This window comes from Podarcis pityusensis (genome assembly GCF_964106645.2).
Source record: "Podarcis pityusensis genome assembly, chromosome: 8".
Lineage (NCBI taxonomy): Eukaryota > Metazoa > Chordata > Lepidosauria > Squamata > Lacertidae > Podarcis > Podarcis pityusensis.
This window is the reverse complement of record NC_138033.1, coordinates 37,494,560-37,516,631: the sequence shown is the minus strand read 5'-3', so window position 1 is coordinate 37,516,631 and position 22,072 is coordinate 37,494,560. Positions and strand designations below refer to the sequence as shown.

General features: G+C 45.1%; 2 protein-coding genes across 10 annotated transcripts in view; one reads left to right on the top strand and one right to left on the bottom strand.

The window, feature by feature from the left end:
* CNOT1 (CCR4-NOT transcription complex subunit 1) overlaps positions 1 to 10,060 on the top strand; it is a 58,223-nt gene extending 48,163 nt beyond the window's left edge. For all 7 annotated transcript variants that reach the window (XM_081016877.1, XM_081016873.1, XM_081016876.1 and 4 more), the window contains 10 exons: positions 1,044 to 1,292; positions 1,852 to 2,015; positions 2,996 to 3,113; positions 4,550 to 4,651; positions 4,922 to 5,095; positions 6,043 to 6,192; positions 6,978 to 7,158; positions 8,050 to 8,182; positions 8,740 to 8,874; positions 8,991 to 10,060. In XM_081016877.1, the coding sequence (XP_080873003.1) occupies positions 1,044 to 1,292; positions 1,852 to 2,015; positions 2,996 to 3,113; positions 4,550 to 4,651; positions 4,922 to 5,095; positions 6,043 to 6,192; positions 6,978 to 7,158; positions 8,050 to 8,182; positions 8,740 to 8,874; positions 8,991 to 9,069 (1,485 nt within the window). In that variant the 3' untranslated portion in view covers positions 9,070 to 10,060. The remainder of the gene's footprint in view (positions 1 to 1,043; positions 1,293 to 1,851; positions 2,016 to 2,995; positions 3,114 to 4,549; positions 4,652 to 4,921; positions 5,096 to 6,042; positions 6,193 to 6,977; positions 7,159 to 8,049; positions 8,183 to 8,739; positions 8,875 to 8,990) is intronic.
* A 525-nt stretch (positions 10,061 to 10,585) lies between these two features.
* Positions 10,586 to 21,746, bottom strand: SETD6 (SET domain containing 6, protein lysine methyltransferase). 3 transcript variants are annotated; one of them, XM_081016903.1, is made up of 9 exons: positions 21,674 to 21,746; positions 21,485 to 21,577; positions 19,899 to 20,043; positions 19,111 to 19,252; positions 17,827 to 18,021; positions 16,239 to 16,362; positions 14,168 to 14,348; positions 13,457 to 13,599; positions 10,586 to 11,637 (listed from the first exon to the last, which is right to left on the bottom strand). In XM_081016903.1, exons 1-9 carry the CDS (start codon positions 21,698 to 21,700, stop codon positions 11,320 to 11,322), a joined length of 1,368 nt encoding a protein of 455 aa, XP_080873029.1. In that variant the 5' UTR covers positions 21,701 to 21,746; the 3' UTR covers positions 10,586 to 11,319. The 3 variants fall into 3 exon arrangements, with proteins under 3 accessions (XP_080873029.1, XP_080873028.1, XP_080873027.1); XM_081016902.1 differs by having other exon boundaries at positions 21,485 to 21,580; positions 21,674 to 21,715; XM_081016901.1 differs by having other exon boundaries at positions 21,485 to 21,586; positions 21,674 to 21,712.
* Positions 21,747 to 22,072: the final 326 nt, after the last annotated feature.

Genomic DNA, 22,072 nt, shown 5'->3' with positions numbered 1-22,072 from the left:
CATCCTGAATAACCATTGCTTTAAAAATTGTGATATCAGATCTTGTAAGTGACTGAAATATCTATCGACAATTTACTTATGAAACCGACAGGAGTAGCAATCCATTCTCATGGGCCTACGTTCCTAAGAGGGTAGTCTTAACCCTCCTACACCATGTAGCTTCCCTGCCTAGAATTTCACTTCACTACTTATCCTGAGCACTTTCCTCCTACCCTCATGTGGAAGGGACCATTCACTTCTGCATCCTAGTCTAGCAGTGTGTCCCTGGAGGAGAAGCATGACTAGTTGGACCTCTCAACACTGCAGAATTGATGTGTGGTATTCTGCATAAAGTACAGCTTCCATAGTTCCAGTCTACTCTGGAATGGTATTGCTCCTTCATATTCCAGTGTTTTGGATTGTACTATAGAAACCTTGAGAGAAGGAGATTGTCTGTTGCACTTAATTCCTGTTTTCAGTGTCATCCAGAGGGTATTCCACCTGCCATTGTTTCCTGTGGGCCAAGCTTTGCTCTGAGGCTTCTGCCTCACTGCACAGATGGGAAGCTGCTCCTCATGTTTTTGCTGCATGTGTGCTTGGGTTATTGTGTGCAGGTTGTTGGTTCTTTTAAGGCATTTAGAGTTTATTTTTGCTCTGCCAGTCCAGTCTAGGAAGATCAAGATGATGGCCCTGTCTGTTGCTCCAGGTGGAGGTGCTATCCCACTGGTTGGGAATGCCCTCCAGGAGAAGCAGAACAGGAATTCACAGTAAGAAATGTCCCTTTCTGCATATAGCATACAGCATCAGTAATGCCTACATACAGAGGCAACATGGGTGTTACCAGTGTGGTGTAGGACCTGATTACATAGAAATGATCTTATGCTACTATGGTTGATAATGTAGGAATTGACCCTAAGAAGCATCACCAGCCTTTTCTGTGCCAAACTGCAGTGTTACAGTCTAGCCCACTTGCTTTCCATCATGTCTAGATAGAACATTACTAGCTTGATTTTAGAAAAAAGAGGAGTTCTTTAGGTCTGAGTCTACCTTTTCCCCCATTACAGATGCATCAGCAAGGAATCCTGAAAACCGATGATTTGATCACACGATTCTTCCGTCTTTGCACTGAAATGTGTGTTGAGATCAGCTATCGTGCTCAAGCTGAGCAGCAGCACAACCCCGCTGCCAATCCCACCATGATCCGTGCCAAGTGTTACCACAACCTGGATGCCTTTGTGCGCCTCATTGCACTGCTGGTGAAGCACTCTGGGGAGGCCACCAACACAGTCACCAAGATCAACTTGCTCAACAAGGTTGGGAGCACCCTTCCCTGCCCCCAGTACCCATCTATCTTGAGTTTAGCTGGTTGTGAGAATGGGTAGTATATTTTAGAATTGTGATGACTGAGGCTGGTGGGAGTTGTAGTCCATGGGGCCAGGTTGGCAAAGATTTCCTTATTAAATGAATGGGAACTGGTGCAGCATGTTTTTTTATGAACACAGGAGACTAGGAGTTCCATGTTTTAAAATCGTGATCCATCTATGGATGGTGTTTGGCAGGCAATTGCCTTCTCTGTAAAAGGGATCCTTACCTGCATTGTAAAGAATTTCAGTGTATTATGCAGGATGTACTTGGAGCACTTAGGAGAAGCATTACATAAATTCTGAATAAGGGTTTGAGATGTGCATATCTCTCATTCACTTACATGTGAAAGGGCAGAAAACATTATTGTAAAGTTGCAGTCAAGATCGCCAGTTTGTTGTATTGTCTTCAAAAAATACTGAGTATGTGCATGAATTCCAGTTGGCATTGCAGTAATTATAAGCATACATAAAAGTTGCATTCTGAGCACATTGCCCTTTTTACCTCTAGGTTCTTGGGATAGTTGTGGGAGTCCTTTTGCAGGATCATGATGTTCGTCAAAGTGAATTCCAGCAGCTTCCCTACCACCGCATTTTCATCATGTTGCTTTTAGAATTAAATGCTCCTGAACATGTCCTGGAAACCATAAACTTTCAGACACTCACAGCCTTCTGGTAGGTATCATTTAATTGGACACTTTGGGTCTTTTCAAACTCTAGAGTTCTATGATTTGCATTGAGTCTACACCAGTTCACTTTAGTTAACACTAATCTTGTGTAATTTTAAATACGTTGATACACTTGGAGTCTATTTTGGTTACTGGAATAATTGCACATTAAGAAAACTTGTGGGCATATGTGGGATTCTTTCCCTACGCGGACTGTTCTCTAGTCTAAGGAACCGATGCTTCTCAGCCTCTTGGTGTGAGGGAAGGGTTTTTATACTGTTCTGTCTTAATCTCTGTGCAGTCCCACATTGGGATCTGCAGCTGTGGAGCTGGATTTAGAACATTCTAGAGCTTTAGCCAGACTCAATCCCTGGTCAAGTTGGGACATTGATCCTGTGTTCCACTCAGGAGATGGTGCTATTCTAGTTGTACAGACTGCCATCTGGACACCTATGGGAATTTATGGCAACTAAAACGCTCCTTTACTTTGGTGGATCTGTTTATTAAAACTATGATTCCTATATGATACATTATTGTCTTGGATCTTAATTATGCATCTTTTACTACATTGGATGGTTTGGGGCCACCATCATTCCTTGGAGAAATATTTGATGCACTTTTAAAATAAATGGCAAACTTGTAACCCTGGGGGTGGGCAGGGAGATTGAAATTTCCTAGTATAGTGCCATAGAACAAATCACATCCTCCCCGATCATCAGATTGAACATTTGATGTGCAGGAAGGAGCTGATAACCTGCCCTTTTCATCTGATCTGCATGAGTCAGCTGGAGGTTCACAAACGCCCACTGCTGCTGGCATTTGGCCCTGTAGGGTTGGCCAAGAGTGAATGCTGGTTCTTGGTCCTTAAAATGTTTAACCACCTCTGCCTGATTTAGACTTCAAAGATGGTCTCAGTTCAATGCAGATTCTTGGCAGTGCTTTAAACAAATCTTGACACAAAGCTTGTGTTGTATGTTTTTATTTCAGTAACACATTTCACATCCTGAGACCTACAAAAGCTCCAGGTTTTGTTTATGCTTGGCTAGAATTGATCTCCCATCGGATATTTATTGCAAGAATGCTGGCACATACACCACAGCAGAAGGTGTGGCTGCAGTTTATCTTCTGTAACTTACGAAGCTTCCAAAGGGAATAAGGATGCATCTTGGTTTGCAGGTTTTGTTTAACTAGAATGACTTTATGCCATTTAAATTTCTGATGTCTGCTTTTAAGGTCTTTACCATATTCCCACAACGTAGCTGCTAAGAGCTGATTACCTGAAGAGGTCCAGAAACCTCAGCAGGACGGATTAAAAATGGGATTTTAATCCTCATCCCTTAAAAAACCCAGCCTGGTAAAATTCAGTCTGAATACAAGACTGTTAAACCTTCACTTTTAACCCTTAAAACTGAATCATCCTTCAGTCAAATACACTGGCTGCCTTTGCATGGAACACTAGATTCAGGAGTGTGCTTTAAAGCAAACCATGGCTAATTAAACAGGCCAACTTTATAACCTGTGGCTTGAAGTTGATTTGTTTTGAAACTTAGCAGTGTTTTAAACTTAGATTCCTATTTCACACATAACTCTTAAGTTTTGTAAAAGTAAAAACTATACCCTGCCAGCCTCCCAGCTGCGTGGGAGAAGGAAGTAGGAGAAATATGGTTATATGCTACAATTGTTATGAGCTTGATAGTGTGGTTGCAGTGGTGGTGGTGAGTGAGGCTCGATATATCATGGCATGTACTGGGATCCAGTGCTTGTCTCTCTAGGATGTGATCCAGTATTATTGCTAAGAGGGCCTTCCTTCCACTAGTTCTACCTGTGTGATCTTGACTAAAGTGCATATTTTATGTACTTTTTATCTGAGTTGTGGGATTATCTCAGTTCTCAATTTAAGAATACTTTTTAATCTTCTGAAAATAAACTGTTCTGCCTATTAATTACCAGCCTTTGCTTCTGAAAATGCTTGGCCCTTTAGTTGTCTCTGAGCAGACAAAGACAATTGTGCAAAGTTACATGAGCTGCAATGGACAAGTTCCTTATTTTGTTTCTAGGCAGGGGCAAGGGAGGAGGATTGTGCAGTGTAAGAGAAAGAGAGGTTAAAAATATTTTCTATTTAAAATGAATATTTAAATCAGTTTACTCCAGCAGCCATAGATGTTAAACAGAAGTTTGAAATAACTTGCAAGGAACCATTTGCAGCCTTGTAGGTTGTATCAAACTTCTGAGAGTCCACAGCTGCACTGCATTGGGGCAGATGTGACCAAGTCTTTCCAGTAAATCTCACTCATTCTTCCATTTCCCTTAAGTCCAGAATTCAACCCCTACAGTGCCCCTTATTATACATAATTGGCTGGTTTCACTATGGATTTCATATTTCAGGTAGCCCTGACAGATTAAAGAATAATGTATTATACTGCTTTGTAATATGCAAGTTGTTAGTTCTACCAACAATGTTAAGTGGGATCCAATTCAGACATTATAGTAAATATATTAGCAAATATCATATAACTCTTATCATGTAAATTCTCTTTCCAGGGGTGGCCTATGTATGCTCAGCTGTTGATAGATCTGTTTAAATATTTGGCTCCTTTCCTGAGGAATGTGGAACTTGCCAAACCTATGCAAATTCTGTACAAGGTAAGTAGAATTTAGAATAGAGCAGAAGAGAATTTGTTACAATTCAGTGATGGTCTGGATTATTTTCCCAGCACAATTGTAGCTTCACAGTAAAGTTCAAATCATACAGCCCTTTTCCATGGGATTGTGGATGAGGAAATTGACCTGCGTGTGTAAAAAGTGTGTCACCAACATGAAACATTTGGAAAGCTCTGATAATAGTGTTGGCTGAGATGTTTTGCATAGATTTAGCATAGATACTTAGTTCTCTTTCCCCCCGTTTTTTTGCAGGGTACTCTGCGTGTGTTGTTGGTCCTGTTACATGACTTCCCAGAATTCCTCTGTGACTACCACTATGGTTTCTGCGATGTGATTCCTCCAAACTGTATTCAGCTAAGGAATCTGATACTGAGTGCCTTCCCACGTAATATGAGGCTTCCAGATCCCTTCACTCCCAACCTTAAGGTAATGTACAAGGCCTGATTTGTATGGGACCTCATCTATTGAAGCACCTGAGATTGTGCGATGGTGTTGATGCTTTTGCATAAACAACTATGTCAGTAAGACCCTAGTGGGTCAGCTTGACCTGCTTTGATGAAACAGGGTAGCCAATATAATGCCCTCCTGATGTTGGACTCCAACTCCTGTTGGCCCCAACTAGAAGGCTAGTGCTTAAAGATGACAGGAGTTGTAGTCCATCAACATCTGAAGGGCACCCCATTAGCTACCCCCAGCCTTCGGGAAGCTGTTTATAACACTGAACCACCCCAGGTGGGGAATGTCATTGTGAACTCCTGGTCTTGAAAAGAGCATTCCGTCCTGGAACATACACGGCAGTCATTGCTTAGTAGTAAAGATGCATTTGAACTCTGACATCTGTTCCAGCATATCAGTTTGCTTATGCTACATCTATACCTGAGGCCCTCCTTTGAGTGCCACCACCATGAGAGATCCAGAGGGTGTTAACAGGAGAAAGGGCCTTTTCTGCGGTGCCTTTCAGCTTGTGGGATGGTCTCCCCAGGGAAGCTCGCCTGGCACCATCATAACATATATTTAAACACCAAACAAAACCTTTCCTCTGTAACCAGCCTTTTGGCCCTTAACTATCAGTGGACTTTTAGAATTGGGCAGGATGTTTTCCATGTCTGTCCTCCCCACGGGTTTTAATATATTTAATATATTGATGTGGGGTGGTTTTTTTTGGTTGGTTGGTTGTAAGTCGCTTTGGTTTGCATTGGGCAAGATAAAGCAACTGTCACATTTAAGATCATGATGGTGGTGGTGGTGGTGGTGATGATGATGATGATGATGATGATGATACAAGAGTGATACTTAGCCTTCCCTGTGGACTTCAGATGGGTAACAGCTGAATGGTAGAAAATAACATTAGGATGCTTCTGTGTGCTCAACAGGTGGACATGTTGAGTGAGATTAATATTGCTCCACGGATACTCACCAATTTCACTGGAGTGATGCCACCTCAGTTCAAGAAGGATTTGGATTCCTACCTCAAAACCCGTTCTCCAGTCACGTTCCTGTCCGACTTGCGCAGCAACTTGCAGGTGAGGGTCTTACTCAAAAATCAGATTGAGGAAGAGGTCTGGGAGTGGAGGTTAGCATGCAGTCCTTTGTCTGCTGTGTCCTTTGCTCCAAAACAGGCTTTTAGGTCCTATGTCTAAATCAGGGCTCATCAACCTTATTTGGGGCTGTGGGCAGTTTTGGAATTGTGAGAGTCTCATTCTTTTACTCCTCCCCAAACAGAGATTTTCTTTGCTTTTCTGGGGGGGGGGGTATTTGGGTAAAAATGAGGTCCAATAGACTTAAAACGGATCTTCTTGAATTTGCACGGTTTTACATGGAGTCCCTTAAAAACAACTATCAGATTGAGGCTTACAGTGGTGGACCCACAGTAAAAATCGTAGATCTGGTGCTTGCCAGATGCATAGTTTAGTCATCAAAGAGAGGAAAGATCCCAGTTCAGCCCTGATCCCACTGCAGAATGTGTCATACATTAAAGAGACATAAATTAGGAAAAGATCAGTTTTACCTGGCCCAGATAATGCATCCTGATGGAGCTGTGGGTCTCTGTTTAGCAATTTTTTACTATATTGTAATGCATGTATCTTTTAAAAACTAGTACCTAGTTTGGGATGGATTGTGCAGCAGCAGTGATAGAGGAGATAAGAGAAGCCTGCCTGCTGTTAAAGCTAATGGCTTTGGCAGAACCTTTTAGTGAGTTATACTCTGCAGTTTAAACATTCGTAATCACATAATATATTTTCTTCACGGCTCTTTGTCTCGGAGGTCCAAGGCAGTGATTTTGCCTCTTTTATGTTCACCCCACTAGGTATCAAATGAGCCTGGCAATCGCTACAATATCCAGCTGATAAATGCCCTGGTGCTGTATGTAGGTACTCAAGCTATTGCACATATTCACAACAAAGGCAGCACTCCTTCCATGAGCACCATCACCCACTCGGCTCACATGGATATCTTCCAGAATCTTGCTGTTGACCTGGACACAGAAGGTAAAAAAGGAAGCTTGATAGTACTTCAAATCAGCTAGCCTAATGTTAAATCAAATGCAAGAGGTTTATCTCTAGGTCTTTGGCTATGGGGAAAAAAGAGCCTGGGAAATCAACCTGGTGAGGTCAGACATAAATACTGTATAATTGATAATGTGCTAGCCTTACAATTGATACTGGGCTTCAGAGGCTAGCTGATAATTGCAGGTATTGGTGTTCTATGACAGAATCAATCCTGTATCTCACCATTTAGCCCACATGGATAATACTTTGCTTTAATTTGGCCAGATTGTACCCTAAAATATTGTTAGATTTTAGAAATTATGTTTAAAATATTCCACAACTAATATATAGAAAGGGTTTATTTAGTTCCATCTAAGTGGTGAGGAACTTCTAGCCCAAGGGCCAAATGTGGTCCTCCAGACCTCATCACTCCCCAACCCCAGCCTAGGCCATGACCCACTCTCCTTGGTTGAGTTTGCCAGCTTGGAATGTGTCCTTGAACTGTGATGATGCCTCTCGCTTGGCTGTATGGAGAACAGAGTTAACTGTATGTATCTGTAGAAACCGGTTACTTTTACATAGCTGGAATGCAGCTTAATGTCAAATCAGTTGCTTTTGCTTTTGATCCCACCCCTGGCATGTGGCCTCCAGGCTGCAAAATGTTGCCCCTGCCCCTTGTGTAAGCCAACAGGTTTATGAAAATGAATTACAAACTAGGAAACTTTGAGAAATGAGCCTGGGAAATTCATGTCAACTGGTGGCAGCACCCATTTAATTAACCTTCCCGGCTTTCAGACATAACTCTTGGAACTAACAAATTAGCCAGGCAAGGACTGTTGGATTTCCTTTGTGTTTAAGAGAATCTAACTATTTACCTTTTTTGTATTCCAGGTCGGTACCTCTTCCTAAATGCAATTGCCAATCAGTTACGGTACCCAAACAGTCATACTCACTATTTCAGCTGCACCATGCTTTACCTATTTGCAGAGGCCAACACTGAAGCTATTCAAGAACAAATCACCAGGTAAGAGATCTAAGGAGTCTAAAACAATCCCTACATTGCCTAGTTCTCACAAAAGAGCCAATGAGGATCTGGGGAGAAGCTTCAGGAGCTAACACTTAGTTGGTCCACTGCTATCTGAAGCTGTCCTGCCCAGCAACCAGGAAGAAAGTGTCTTGTCCCCGTTGCAGCAGTCACTGCTGGCAATGTAACAAACACTCTAAGCTTTGCCCCTCTTATCCACATGTAGAGTAGGACTTCCAGTGTTGATTAGAGGGTTCACATGGTTTGAAAGGCAGCTGTTGAGGTGGTTGCAGATTTCATACAAGGATCCTTTTCTGGATGGAGGAGCATTCATCCCCACAAATCTGCAGCCTAGAATCAGGTTTCCCACTCTCACATTATATTTAGAAGCAAAGTCTTCCACATTCTGAAAGCATCATAGTGCTAATTAATGTTGCCAGACACAATCCCATGAGGGTACCTATTCTCAGCGGGACCTTGATATTCCTGCATCATGTCTTTCATACTGGCACGCGGTGTGACTTTTCCCCATGCCTTAATCTGTTTCTCTTTTACAGAGTTCTGCTAGAACGACTGATTGTAAATAGGCCTCACCCATGGGGTCTCCTTATTACCTTCATCGAGCTGATTAAAAACCCAGCATTTAAGTTCTGGAATCACGAGTTTGTCCATTGTGCTCCAGAAATTGAAAAGTGAGTAATTTTAAACAGATGTTCAGTGTATTTGGGGGACTCAGTCCTAGGAACTCTGGTACTTGCAGAGGAGAGGAAGTTGTGTCTTGAAATAAAGTTTATTCTCCTTGTTGTAGGTTGTTCCAGTCTGTTGCGCAATGTTGTATGGGGCAAAAACAGGCACAACAAGTAATGGAAGGAACTGGAGCTAGTTAGAGAAAGCAACCACCCTGGAAATTGTGCCAGCCTGGAGATCTCCATCCCATCAAGCTGACAGAATAATGTGTGTGGGTCTAGCCAGACCTTGGAGGCTGCCTCTCCCTCCCCCATGTTGGGCTTACATCACAGATCTTTGTGTGAGAAATCTCCTCCTCTGTGGGCATGTTCCAAAGTTTTAAAAACAAAAGTTTTGACTCTTGGCCAAAATTCAGAAGATGCTGTGAATATAATTTCAAACTATTGTAAATACACAGAACAGAAATATTTGTCTGAACTTTGGGTTTGTGCGAATTGTGTTTCAAGAGAGGCACATACTGTGTGCCTGACCAGCCTGTAATAGAAGTGGTGGCTGCTGATGCCAAGTGTTTTGTCTGGGGCAGATCTGCTCTCCTGACATTCCCAGACTCCCAAAGAATATGGAAAAGCCAGTTTAAATATTATGTAACTTATTTTTCTTGTGGGTGGGAGACCTGTAAATCACAAAGTTGTCAAAGAGGGGGGAAATGGATGCATTGGAGCACAGGATCCTACAGTATATGGGGGACTGGGTGGGGGAAAGTTAGGATTAGGGTCCAGTATATTGCTTTTCCCAGTATCAAATGCTGCCAGCAAGAGGCACGAACGTTGGAGCGGAGGACGTCCTTTGTTTTGATTGGCAAAGATATACTTTGGGCCCTTTGGGAGAGGGCTAGTGGGTTTAGCAAAGGAAACAAGAGACCAGGCCTGTAGATTTTCTTTCTTGACACTTGTAAATTTTGGGATGGGGAGGATGTGAATCTGTTAACTGCTCCCCTGTGGCCACAAAGTTTGAGTTTGTAAAAAGAACAAAAAGGACCAATACAGCCCATTTTGTAAGGATTTTGAATGTTTTGTAAATGTATTGGTCCACGTGTTGTATTTTGTAGCCTTTCTAGTTCTCTTGGGCTTTAGTTCTCCCACTTCTTGTATGTATGCATTCTGTAGTTAAACATTAAAGTCATGAAAAGCAGCATATGTCCATGTTTTCTCATCATCTATGACGAATGTTGTTAATGTTCTTCACTGCTTATATTTTCAACATAAATCTAATTCCTTTTTATACGATCAAGGTGCAGTACATCAATCTAATATATTGCTACTTTAATTAACAATGTTTAACTGCTATCTTAAGAGGATAAAATTGAGGCATCAGTAAATGTAAGCAAGAATCCTATTCTTGCTGATTCCCTGGGCAGTTACGTGGGCTTTCAATAAGGGGAGTTAAAAAAAACAACCTAGGAGCTTTCACTTAGTGCACATGTTCAGGCCTAGAGATGGTACCTCCAGGTGAGCAACCAAAGGGCCAGAGCAGGATGTACACTAGGAGGTGGCCCTTCTACCTTCAGATGGCATGAACTAGGGTTCAAAAATGAATAGTCCTAGTGCTGCAGTCACCATCGAGGATTTACTCGGTAAATAGAACTGTCCAGTACACGATTTGACCCCATTCATCCTTAACTCCTCAAAGTGTCCATTAAAGTGGCAATAACACAGGTTTCTCACTTATCAATACAAATACATTTTATTGTTTAAAAACTCCAAGCCTAGTCTTAAACTATACATCTGTGCAGCTCATCTGGCCAGAGGTGGGATGGGAAGAAGGTTGGGAAAAGTAAAAGATGCTACAAAGGGATTCAAAATGTAAAATATAGTAATAATGGACTTAACAATGAAAATGTTTTTAGGAACATTTTGTCAACGTCAAAGAAGCATGAACATTCCCAGGGATGAGGAAGAGCATCTAGACAGTAAGCAAGTGAAACATGTTAATCTTTGTTCAGCAGCGCAAACATCTGCACCTAGAGTGCTAGATCTGATCACAGTCCTTCAGGAGAGGGGGACATCCCATATGACTAATGCCATATTTACTGGGTCTCACAGGTGTTGTAAACTTGGCCATCTTACCAGCTGATTTAATGTACAGGGGGACCTAAGAGGTGGGGAAACTGGCTTTCCAGGTGTCCTTTGACTCCAACTTCCATTAGTCTCAGCTGGCATGGCCTGGCCCATAATGGTCAGGGATGATTGGAGTTGTCCAAACGCATCTACAGAAACACAGATTCCCCAGCTGTGTCAATTCTGTGCTGTGTAAATTGGTAGCTTTGCTACCTGTGGATGTAATTGATACTCACAGAAACACATTTTTATATAAAAATAAATGCCTCTGCCTTTATAGAAACCTTTAGCTAAGCCTCCCAGGCCAACAGCACTTGCCTTCCTCAGCTGCAGCTAGCTTGCTAGCTCCAGCAACTGGTGCAAAATCATCTTCTGGCCATAACGCACTTGCAGGGCAAACTTCTCCCGGCAGCTTAGTTTTGAATAAGCTTGAGGGTCTCTGAGCATTTCTTCCTCTGCTTTTAAGTCTGAGCTGTATGACTTCAGGGTTAGCAGTGTAGCATCAAAGAGCAACTTCTTCCAGGAGGCTTCAAGCCTTGGTATTGTAGTATTTGAGAGCATCAGGAACATAGCACCATCCTCGCCTGCTTTGGGTTCCTGGGTCTCTTGCTCCTTAAACTCCTTGAACTCATCTGCAGACATAGTCAGCACCTACAGCCACAAAGAACTGGGATTATTGAGAGCTACCTTCTTGGTCTCTTAAGTAACTTCAAGGCATCAACAGCCCCACACATGTTGGTAAACATTCTCCAAAAGGGATCCTGCTGTTGCTTCTCAGGATTTAAAACTATGGACCTTCCCCTCTCCCAAGTTAAGTTACATTCTGGAAGAGAGTCATAATATAATGAAGTAAATTTGTGAGAGCATCTTGCAAAACATTAAAATTAGATGGATACGATGTTTACATAATTGGGGGGGGGGGACACTTGCTAGTTTCCATAGGCAGAATTTGGAGGAACAGCAGACACAAGTCATTCAAAATGTTTGAAATTAAATTTCCATCGAGACAACTGGAACAGGCAGCAAGAAATATAAATGTGTATAAAGGCACACAGCATTTAATCCATGTATGTAACTTGGTTAGTGATTATGTTCAAAGCAAAATAAACTATGTGGTACCTTGGTACTTGAACGGGTTGGCTCCCGAACAAATCGGCTCCCGAACGCCGCAAACCCGGAAGTAAGTGTTCCGGTTTGCAAACATTTTTCGGAAGCCAAACGTCCGACGCAGCTTCCGCTTGAGTGCAGGAAGCTCCTGCAGCCAATCAGAAGCCGTGCCTTTGTTTTCGAACAGTTTCAGGAGTGGAACTGACTCCTGGAATGGATTAAGTTTGAGAACCAAGGCACCACTGTATATATTAGTACTAAAACTGTCCTTTGACAAGCACCTGCAGGAAATTTGGCAGACTACTTGGAGCTCAAGGTCAGTGAGGCTGTTGGCCTCCAAAAGCCACAGAGAAAGAAGTCCCAAGGGATGGAAGCAGAATCTCTCTAGTCACATTTCTCCCTTTCCTGGGAACAATGACAGCACCACAGAAGATACGTCATTGCCACACAGCATAAAAAGTTCAGACCTGCCCCATTCATTCCAGTACAGAATATACTGCTGATTACGCGGGGAAGGGGTGGTTGCATAAAGAGAGAACGTGGTGGAAGCTGCCTGGGACTTCAGCAGAAAGCAACAACTTAAGAGTCTCAGTGGAAGAATTTGCATGCCATGTAGCAGAACTCATGAGAAGTGGAATGAAGGCTGCTTCCTACATTTTCTAAATCCCATCCATTAAAATAGACAGCAGTAGCAGGCCAAGAATACATGTGCATATCTTCACCCCAGTCCAGCAAGTAAGCCAGCCCCTGGAGGAAAAAGAAGCACACTTGCCCAACTAATAGCTTCTCCATTGCTTGCTGTGCCCTTCCTTAGGAGGCGTCTCAGAACCCAGGGATAGGGAGGGCTTGCACAAAAACATCAAAGCACACAGACAGCCCCCAGAGCGACATCTGTAATGGGCAATGCCTCCAGTGGAGACAAGCCCTGGAAAGACTTCAAAATGACCAGTGCATTGTGCTGCCCCCAGCAAAAAACAAAGCACAGCTGCGCCCCCCCCCCTGCAATCTGCAGACTGACAGAGGAATTTGCTCCTTACCCAAACAGCTAAGACTGAAGCACTCTTCTCCTATGCTGGGGCTGCGATGCCCAGGTGCCAAAGTGGCATAAGCAAGCCCCCAAGCAACCTCAAGCCTCCCTGCCTGCCACGGGAAGAAGCCTTCACAAGTCACACCTCCACTGACCAACAGAGAGAAGTTGTCCTCCCTCCATCTAAACTGAAAGAATCTTCAGATTAAGTCCAACATGCCACCCCTGTAAAGTAAAACTCTGTCGTCAACTGCTTAAGTAATCACAGCAAGCATGTACGGGAGTAAAATGGCCTCCCAGGAGTCTAATGGTGCAGCAACCAGCCAGAGCCCTCACCTTCAATGCCATGGCCAGCTCTTCTTCAGTTAAGACTCTCTCCCAGCCGATCACAAAAGCCCCTTCCTCACCCACCATCTCCATCTGGCAGAGGAAGTCCCACTGCTCCAAGACCAGCTGCCGTTGAGCTTCTGTCTTTGTAGCTGGTGGAGGGAGAGGGAGAGAAAAGCAGGTGCAGGTTCAACAGGCAGCAGAGGGAGCACTGGCTGCAGTCAAAAGCAGAAGCGCATCATTTCGTCTAATCCAGTGTAGTGCTGCAGCTAACAGTGCCTGGCAGGGGCCAGAGAGGCCCAGCTTCGAGTCCTCACTCAGTCCCAACAAGACTTTGGATTGCATACTCAGCCTAACTTGTCCCACAGAGTTGTGAAGGGGGGGGGGGGAGAGGGTGAGACTGAAAACCTTGAATGCCATCCAGAGCATCATGGAGGAAAGTTCCATGCCTTCAGATTATTTTGTTTTAAATTGGCATTATGACCTAGGAGGTGTTATGCAAGATTGGGAAGCAAAGTAATCAAGCTGTTCTCCTCTGGATGCCACCAGCAGCTGCAGAAGTCACATATAAACACCTGTATTTAAATGCAGCCTCCACCTATTAAAAACACAGCTGGAAAAAGCAACACAAGGTGACAGACAGATGGATTTTCAGATATCCTCTTACTCTGCTGATTTATGTTTCTTTTTTAAAAAAGTGTCTCCTGGCCAGCCTCTTGCCTTGCAGTGCTGCTTTGCATAGTGTCAGCATCTGGATGTCAGCAGCATCGTTTGTGTTGCCAGGATACGGTTCAGCAAAGCCATACATGTGGAGGAGCTGCCAGTTTGCCATCTCCCCATAAGTGTTGAAGATCTCTTGGCCTTTGCAGATGGACTGAGTCGCAACCATTTTCAATACCTCCTGCAGACAAAAGAGGGAAGTAAAACTTGACAGATCCTGTCCAGTCCTGAGACTCTCCCAAGAAAAAGTTTTCCTCTGCCCCACTCATCTCCTGCAGTTTTCTCCACTCCTGCAATGTGTGCAACAGATGAGCAATAACAAAATGGTTGCAGTTGGAGGAGGAAGACAGAAGGTAGAGTAGCAGACGTCTTCCCTGTTTTTCACTCTTAGGAAGCATTGCCTTACACTCCAAAGCATTCCCCTGAAATACACCAAATTTGCTGTGAATGCTCTTCAGAGACAGGAGAAAATTCTGGAGAGGGATGGAAGAAAGCAGAGCCTCCCACCCATCTGCTGCCGAGAAAGTACACTCTGTGGAAAGGCTGCATGAGGGATGGGGGAGCTTTTTAGCTCAATGGGCCAAACTGTTCTCTCTCCAACCCCTTTTGGGCCTGGCAACCCCATGGCATCACAGGGGTCTTCAGAAGTCCTTCTCAAAGCTCTATTTCATGCAGCACTTTGAAATAGGCTTTGTAGGCCCTGTCAGCCAGCTGATCAGTAGTGCCTGCAAAGTCCCTTTTGGCTGAACCAGGCCTTTACCTGCCCCCTATATGCTCCCCAAAGGAGAAGCAATACCCTAAGGAACCACTGCAGGTGATGGGCCTGATAGGTGAGACCCATGCACACCCAAATACAGCTGCTTCCAAAGTGATGAAAACAGAATCCAAGCACCAAAAAGCAAGGGTGTGCCTGAGATCTGAATCAAGGGTGTGCCTTTTTGCCCAACAACAGACCTGCAAATTTTTTCATTAAGATTTTTTACAGGTTTGATTTCAGGGACTGTGATGAGGGGAACAAGAAACAACAGCTTCTTACTCAAGCAGTTCCTCTCACTCAGCAATCTAGGAAGGCATTTTCTCAAGTCCAGGAAAAACAATTGCATGACCTGGTGTCAGTCATGTTGCTGCCGCCCAAGGATTCCTACTGGTACCTGGGAGCTAGAGAAAATGTACTTGGTTTAATTTCCTGCATTTCAGCAAAAATCAGCTCCCCAAACAGCTTCAATTTAAATTCCACAAGGTACAATGTAAGCCATGCTCTAGGTTCTTCTCCCCAGAGGGAGGAGAAGAGAACAAAGTTCCAAAGGGGGCAGAGATTCTGTCTACACAACTCCTACTCTTTCTCCTTTCCTTTCATCCTTGGCTCTCCACAATGACATATTTCACTGATTAACCAAACAGGAGAAGCAGCTAAGTTACAATTAGCTGAAGCTATGAGCTAAGCATCCCCATTATGCCGAAGGACACAGAGAGGGCACACATAGATCTGAACCTTCTTCACCAGTCTTCCAAAGACAATCACAACAAATAATTCCTACTGCAGAATGGAATGACACCTTGGTCATTTTCTTATGGCAGGAATTCTCAGTCTGCATCACAGTGAGTCTCCCCTGAGCAAGAAATGAACCATCTGAGCCTTCCAGTACTGGGAGAAAACTCCACACATTCCTCAAGGCAAAAGGAAGATGGGCAGAGTTGACAGAAGACTCTCTTTCTCCAGGCAAAAATCCCAGCAGGTCAAGCAGCTACAGATGGCATATCCTGCTTTTCCTTATGGAAGCAGAAACTGCTGCAAGAAGGAATTGTTCCTTTGGCCACTGCAGAGCTGCATCGAGGACGAAGAGTCCTCTGGTCTGAACAAGTCATAACACACATGATGGAGACTGTGGCTCAGACATCTCCAGGAAAAAAACCACTTGGCCCTTTGAAAATTCACACCTCAGGGAATAGATCTGAAAGAATGGGGAAGGTTGGCGTACACACACACACACGTACACACACACACACACACACACACACACACACAAACACAGGGGCTCAACTGCATCTAAGCTCTGTATGCTCTGCTCACCGGTGAATATTCCAAGTTGGCATTGTGGTCAGCCACATGATTCAAGAGATCTGCCATGGGCACCATCACTGGGGGATTGGGCTCCTCCTCATCTTCCTCTTCTTCATCCAAAGGCTCCTGGAAACTAGTGGGGAACAAAGCAGGGAGATAATAGACCGAGGCAGCTTTAAGTACAGCCAAATCATGTTGAGGTTGGTGAGAGGGAAAGAGATGCACATGGCTCTGAAAATGGCTACTAGTTTAGAAACTGCAACACACAATCCAAGAACTGCCCCTGAACTCAATCTGAGCTTTACTTTAAAGAGCCTCATCTAGAAGAAGAAGAAGAAGAAGAAGAAGAAGAAGAAGAAGAAGAAGAAGAAGAGGAGGAGGAGGAGGAGGAGGAGGAGGAGGAGTTTGGATTTGATATCCCGCTCTATCACTACCCGAAGGAGTCTCAAAGCGGCTAACATTCTCCTTTCCCTTCCTCCCCCACAACAAACAATCTGTGAGGTGAGTGGGGCTGAGAGACTTCAAAGAAGAGTGACTAGCCCAAGGTCACCCAGCAGCTGCATGTGGAGGAGCGGAGACGCGAACCCGGTTCCCCAGATTACGAGACTACTGCTCTTAACCACTACACCACACTGGCTCTCTGTGCCCAAGCAGCATAGAACAGCCTTTTTCAACCTTGGGTCCCCAAATGTGATCGGACTAAAAACCCCATCATCCCTAGTGAGAAGGACCAGCAGTCAGGGATAACAGGAGTTATGGTCCAACAACATCTGGGGACCCAAGGTCGAGAAAGGTGCTTGGGCACCCTAGATGAGGCTCTTTAAATTCAAGCTCTAGGAGCTGTGGGACGTTACAGTTAAAAAGTGGAGCATCTTTCTTCAGTAAAACCTAAATATGCTCCTCTAACATACATTATTTGTTCATTTGTATATTCCTGCCTCAACATACCAGTTTACATGCTCAACTGTAAAGACAGTCTGTAGAGCAGGAATGCGGAACCATTTCCAGTCTGAGGGCCGCATTCTCTACAGGTGCAACCCAGGAGGGGCCAGAGGCAGAAGAAGGCAGAGCGAAGGATGGAAAGCTTAACTTCCCACAGGAGGCTCGTTTCTACACATACTCCCTCAAACCCCATCCTTCATCCAAGCAAACAAGAAGCATTATCAGAGTTCAAAGACACATTCCAGCCCGGGGAAGAGTGCCAAGGACCAGCAGAGGGCCAGGTAGGCACATCTGGCCTCTGGGCCTGTGGTTCCCCATCCCTGCTGTGGTTTATACAAGGAAAGTTCCAACTGTCCAAGGCCAGATATGTGGAAAGGAAGAGAGGCACAGCAGTGACACTTCTCTTCTTTGTTGATCAGCAACTTTTGCCTTCCTGCCTTCTCAGTTCACCAAAAACTGAACCCCATCTGGGACTCCTCTATCAACTCACTTCCTGCATATATTTAGTTTCTCAACCTGAATGCTTCTCAGGTGCCATCTCTTTAAACTCCAAATCACAGTGTCCCAGATGGAAAACAACAGTACACACCCTGCTCACCCCTTGGCAATTTAGAGAGTAACCACTCCTGGCTCCCACCTTTCCTCTCTCTCTCACCTGTATGCCATGACAAAGGCCACCAGCTTCTTGTAGAGCTCCAGAGTGTGCACCTCAGGGTCAAATATATCTGGGTGGGCCTTCAGGAAAGGCAGGATGATGGTGGAATACTCTGTCTGGATATTGGCCAAGTCCTTGTCCACAGCTTCTGGGATCCCTGTTCCTTGCAGAAGTCTCATCTGCTCTTCTTTACTCCTGTACAAAACAGCAAGCAGAAGGTGCAGTTTCTTTCTTTAAGCAAGAAGCCAAGTAAGTGAACAATCAAAATGGTTCCTGTACAGCAGGCTACACTCTCTTGGCCAGAAAGCGGCGAGGCACTACAAACCAGTTGCAGAAGTGGCACCCAAGCAAAAAGTGGATGGAACATCCACTTTCTTTCTCCCTCTTCACTCCATCTATTCTCTCATGCATACGCACGCACACACACACAAACCCTCACACCAAGCACCCTCTATCTCCTTCATCCATAGCCCCATCTTCTCTCCCTCTCCAGACTGGGTGGATTAGCTGCGCTGAAGAAAGTGGAGTCCCCCAGATTGCTCACTTGTGCTGAACAGTACTGACAAGCTGGCTACTCCCTCATCTGAGATCTAGATATCACCTTGGTATCTGAAATATCCAATATGTATTCTCAAACCATCCTAGTTTTCCTAATCCAAGACTAGAGCATGGTTTCTGCACTCTATGCACTCCCTCACCAAAACACCCTTTCATTATACTACTCTCTACATCACTCCCCCCCACCCCATCATAAAAAGAAGCACTTATTAACACCAGCTTAATATTTGATTCTCAAGTGACAGTTGTTTAGATGACCCACTCTCAAGTGTTTTTAAACCTATTCTTAAGAAACTGTGAACAAAGAGGTGGAGGTGGGTAGACACAAACCTGCCCGAGGTTCAAACATGTCACCATTATCATCCAGAAATAAACTAGCCTCTCAATCAAACATCTCAAGTACCACCAAGCTGGTAACACCAGTGTCAAAAGTCTTTGATTTTTTCCTATGGAAGAAACTACAGTGCCTGCCTACATCTTCTGGCGTAACAAGGGGGAATGAAAAGCCCTAGGACTGGAGTCATGAAGATACGCTCCAGCACAAGCACCTGACCATGCCCAGCCCAGCCTCATTTTCTGAGCTACTGCAAGCATGCTTCACAAGCATCCTTGAGGTGGTTGACTCTGCTCTGGACTCCAAATTTGTTTGGTGAAGATGTGCTGCAACTGATTTACCTGAGGAAGCTGGGTGCTGGCAGAACACAGCCAAACAGCCTCCCCTCTTACCAGAACATGGGGTGATCCAGACCCCTGAAGTTAGGCCACAGTGACAAATAAGGCCCCCAACGAGAATCACTGGCTGTGGACTCATGAAGCAAAGAAAGCAGGAGCGGAACCCAGCCGGACTGACTCTCCAGAGAGGCTTGCTCTATTAAAGGTAAATAAAATAGAGTGTAAGAACGCCAGAACTATTATCTGTTAAGAGAGCAAGCCAAATCAGCCAGAAACCTACGTCCATAGTTGAGAACACAACTCTCCAATCTCTCTCAAGGATGACACAGTTTGGGGCATTCTGAAGAATCTGGAAGCTTACTGAGGAGCTTGCTGTTTCCTCCACCCCATTTATAAGTATCAAAATGCACATTCTTCTTTGTAGGACAATAGCCACTCTATATCAGCCTTCCATCAACCTGGTGCCCTCCAGCTGTTGGACTATAATTCCTATCATTACCATGACTGGCTGTCAATACTGTACACCATAGGTCAGCAATCTGGAGCCTCTACCTCCTTTAGCACAACCAGACACACACAGAGAATATGGATTTATTAATAGAGGGTACTGTGTGTGTGCATATGTACTATGCCAAGTGGGGGTGGTGGGAGTTGTAGTCCAATAGCATCTGGAGGGCACCTGCTTAGCAAAGGCTATTCTATATGCTAGAAAGCACACTGATGCTGGGTGGGGCTGAGAGTTGTAATTCAAAACAGCTGGAGGGCACCTGGTTGGACAGGCTGCCCAATGAACATGAAGCTTTTAATGACGCTACAGAATCCCCCAAAAACCATTCCTGTACCTTTCTCTAGTAGGGAAGAAAGGGGGCTTGTGTATTGCGAAAGGACTGCCGTTCTTGGGATGGTGAAAAGGACTTCTCCTGCTTCAATGTCTTCCCTGGCCACCAAGCCATAATCAGCTACTGTGCCCTCTCTGCTCACGCTGACCTACAACACAGGAAAACAAAGTTTTTTCTCCAACTCCAAAAGGTTTTTTTTTTTTACTACAACCCTTAGTTACAGGTCCCTGGTTAGCGTCACAAAAGCCGACCCTTAATAGATTAATTAGCCTTTTGTACTCACAAGTGTAAACGGGAGTCCTTGGAGCCCTATCTTTATTGTTGCAACAAGACTTCCTACTGCCACAAAGATGAAGCAGCCAGAAGCCCATCAATGGGTTACACCTGTATTTCAAAGTTTCCCATAATACATCTCAAGATGCATCATCAAGACATAGATATGTCACAGAAAAGGTGTGGTCTCAGGTAGAACCTGAGATCCAGGCATGCCCCTGTCACTCAAATATAGTCTTTCACACTTCATCACAGTACAAAGCAAAGCATTTACAGTTCCCTGGTCCCTGAGTCAAGTCAAATGCAACCCTTTTTCTTGTCTGGGCTATCACCAGTCATGACTCCTTAGGAAGGCCCTGCAGATGGATGGGACTGTACATCTTGGGGATTACAGTGGGCTCTCTCACTCCACCCCTTATACCTCACTTCCCTGGGTCCTAAATGCCATTGGAACTGAGAAGATTAATACAAGTGGCTTCTTATGAATTTCTGAAGTTTTCCCACTCAGCCAGTACATAGATACAAATAGTGAATTGCTATTTTCCTTTGTTGGAGACCTGGGGTTCAGTGGGGAGTCACACTCTTGCAGATGCAATGCCTTTGCAGATATGTTGCTGTTATTTTCTCGTTTCGGGTGGGGGGGTGAGAGACCTCTCTCACACACCCCCTTCCAATTTGCTGGTAACACAAGCCAGGTGACTAAAGAGTGATACAACCATTTTCTAACTATTTCAGCTGCCCCAGAGTGGCAATATTAACCCACCATTAGCAGCTGTTAGAATGGAAGCAGGAAAAGGAGCAAGACTAGATTAATGCAGAGTAAAATGGTGCTTATTGATGCATGTGAAGTAACAAGATTAAAGTTACTACAAGTCTTGAAACGCCACATTTTCATTATCTTATTCATGCCGGTTTCTGTTGTTTGCTGCTGCCGGGTTCCTTCGGATGGATGTTTTTGTTTTAAAGCATTTTATTATTAGGCCGGGTGCATATTTACTGCTACAAGTTTCATTTCGGCTTGAATTTTCCGGGTGGTTCTGCACTGCCTTCCGCTCCTTTACTGCTGGGAACCGCACCTCCTCCCCCTGTGTTGTAGGAGACACCCGCAAAGGCAGGTGAAATTCAAAGGGAATTTGAATGAATGAAGAGCGGCCTCCCCTTAACACCTGGCCACGGGGCCTCGGCAAGGAAGCCTCTTGCTTTTCCCTGGGCGGGGGGGATGGAGGGGCCTTTCCCCCTCGGCCAGGCTCTCCCCGCCGGCAGGGAGCGGCTGGTCCAATCCCTTCCGGCCCGCGGAAGCCCCTGGCGGGCCGTACCTTAGCGCTCAGCTCCAGGCCCGCGTCGGCGCACCAGCCCAGGAAGGCGGAGAGGGCGCCCGAGTCACTCGCCGCCGCCGCCGCCGCCTCCTCCTCCTCCACCTGCGGAGCACAGAGAAAAAGAGAGAGCGGGGTGCTGAGGCCTCCCCGTCGCCCCCCCACTAGCCGCCCCTCGGCCGCCAAACCCACCTTGGCGTACTTGGCCGCTTTCGCCATGCCCGACGCACCCGGAACTACGAATGTCCAGATGTGCCTGCGCGCGGGGAAAAGGCTCGTCTGACGCTACGGGGCGGAGCCGCAAAACCCCGCCCAGGAGGGAGGGGCTATTTCGCGGTACCCGGCGAACGTCCCTGAAGCTGCCTGGCAGCTAGGCAGCCGCTCACTCTCCTCCGTGCCCTCGTAGCAGGGAGTTCCGCTGGCCGCCCCGTTAGTTTTTAAGATATCGTTACAAAGCAGCTTTTAGCAACCACAGGCAGTGCGCCAAAGAGCCCTGGGGAGCTTCGTTCCGTCTTCTGCCCCAGCCGGGCTGCTGCTGCTCCTCTTCCTCAGGGGCTCCGACAGTGCTCTCTCGGTTCTTTCCAAAAGTTA

Excerpts from the sequence above, each read along its gene's own strand:
- SETD6 (XM_081016901.1), bottom strand. The coding sequence starts at position 21,700 with ATGGCGAAAGCGGCCAAGTACGCCAAG. Across the intron at positions 19,253-19,898 it reads TTCTTCCCTACTAGAGAAAG|AGCAAGCCTCTCTGGAGAGT; the intron begins GTACAGGAATGG and ends TACCTTTAATAG. Across the intron at positions 13,600-14,167 it reads ATGCAAAGCAGCACTGCAAG|CTACAAAGACAGAAGCTCAA; the intron begins GCAAGAGGCTGG and ends TCCCTCCACCAG.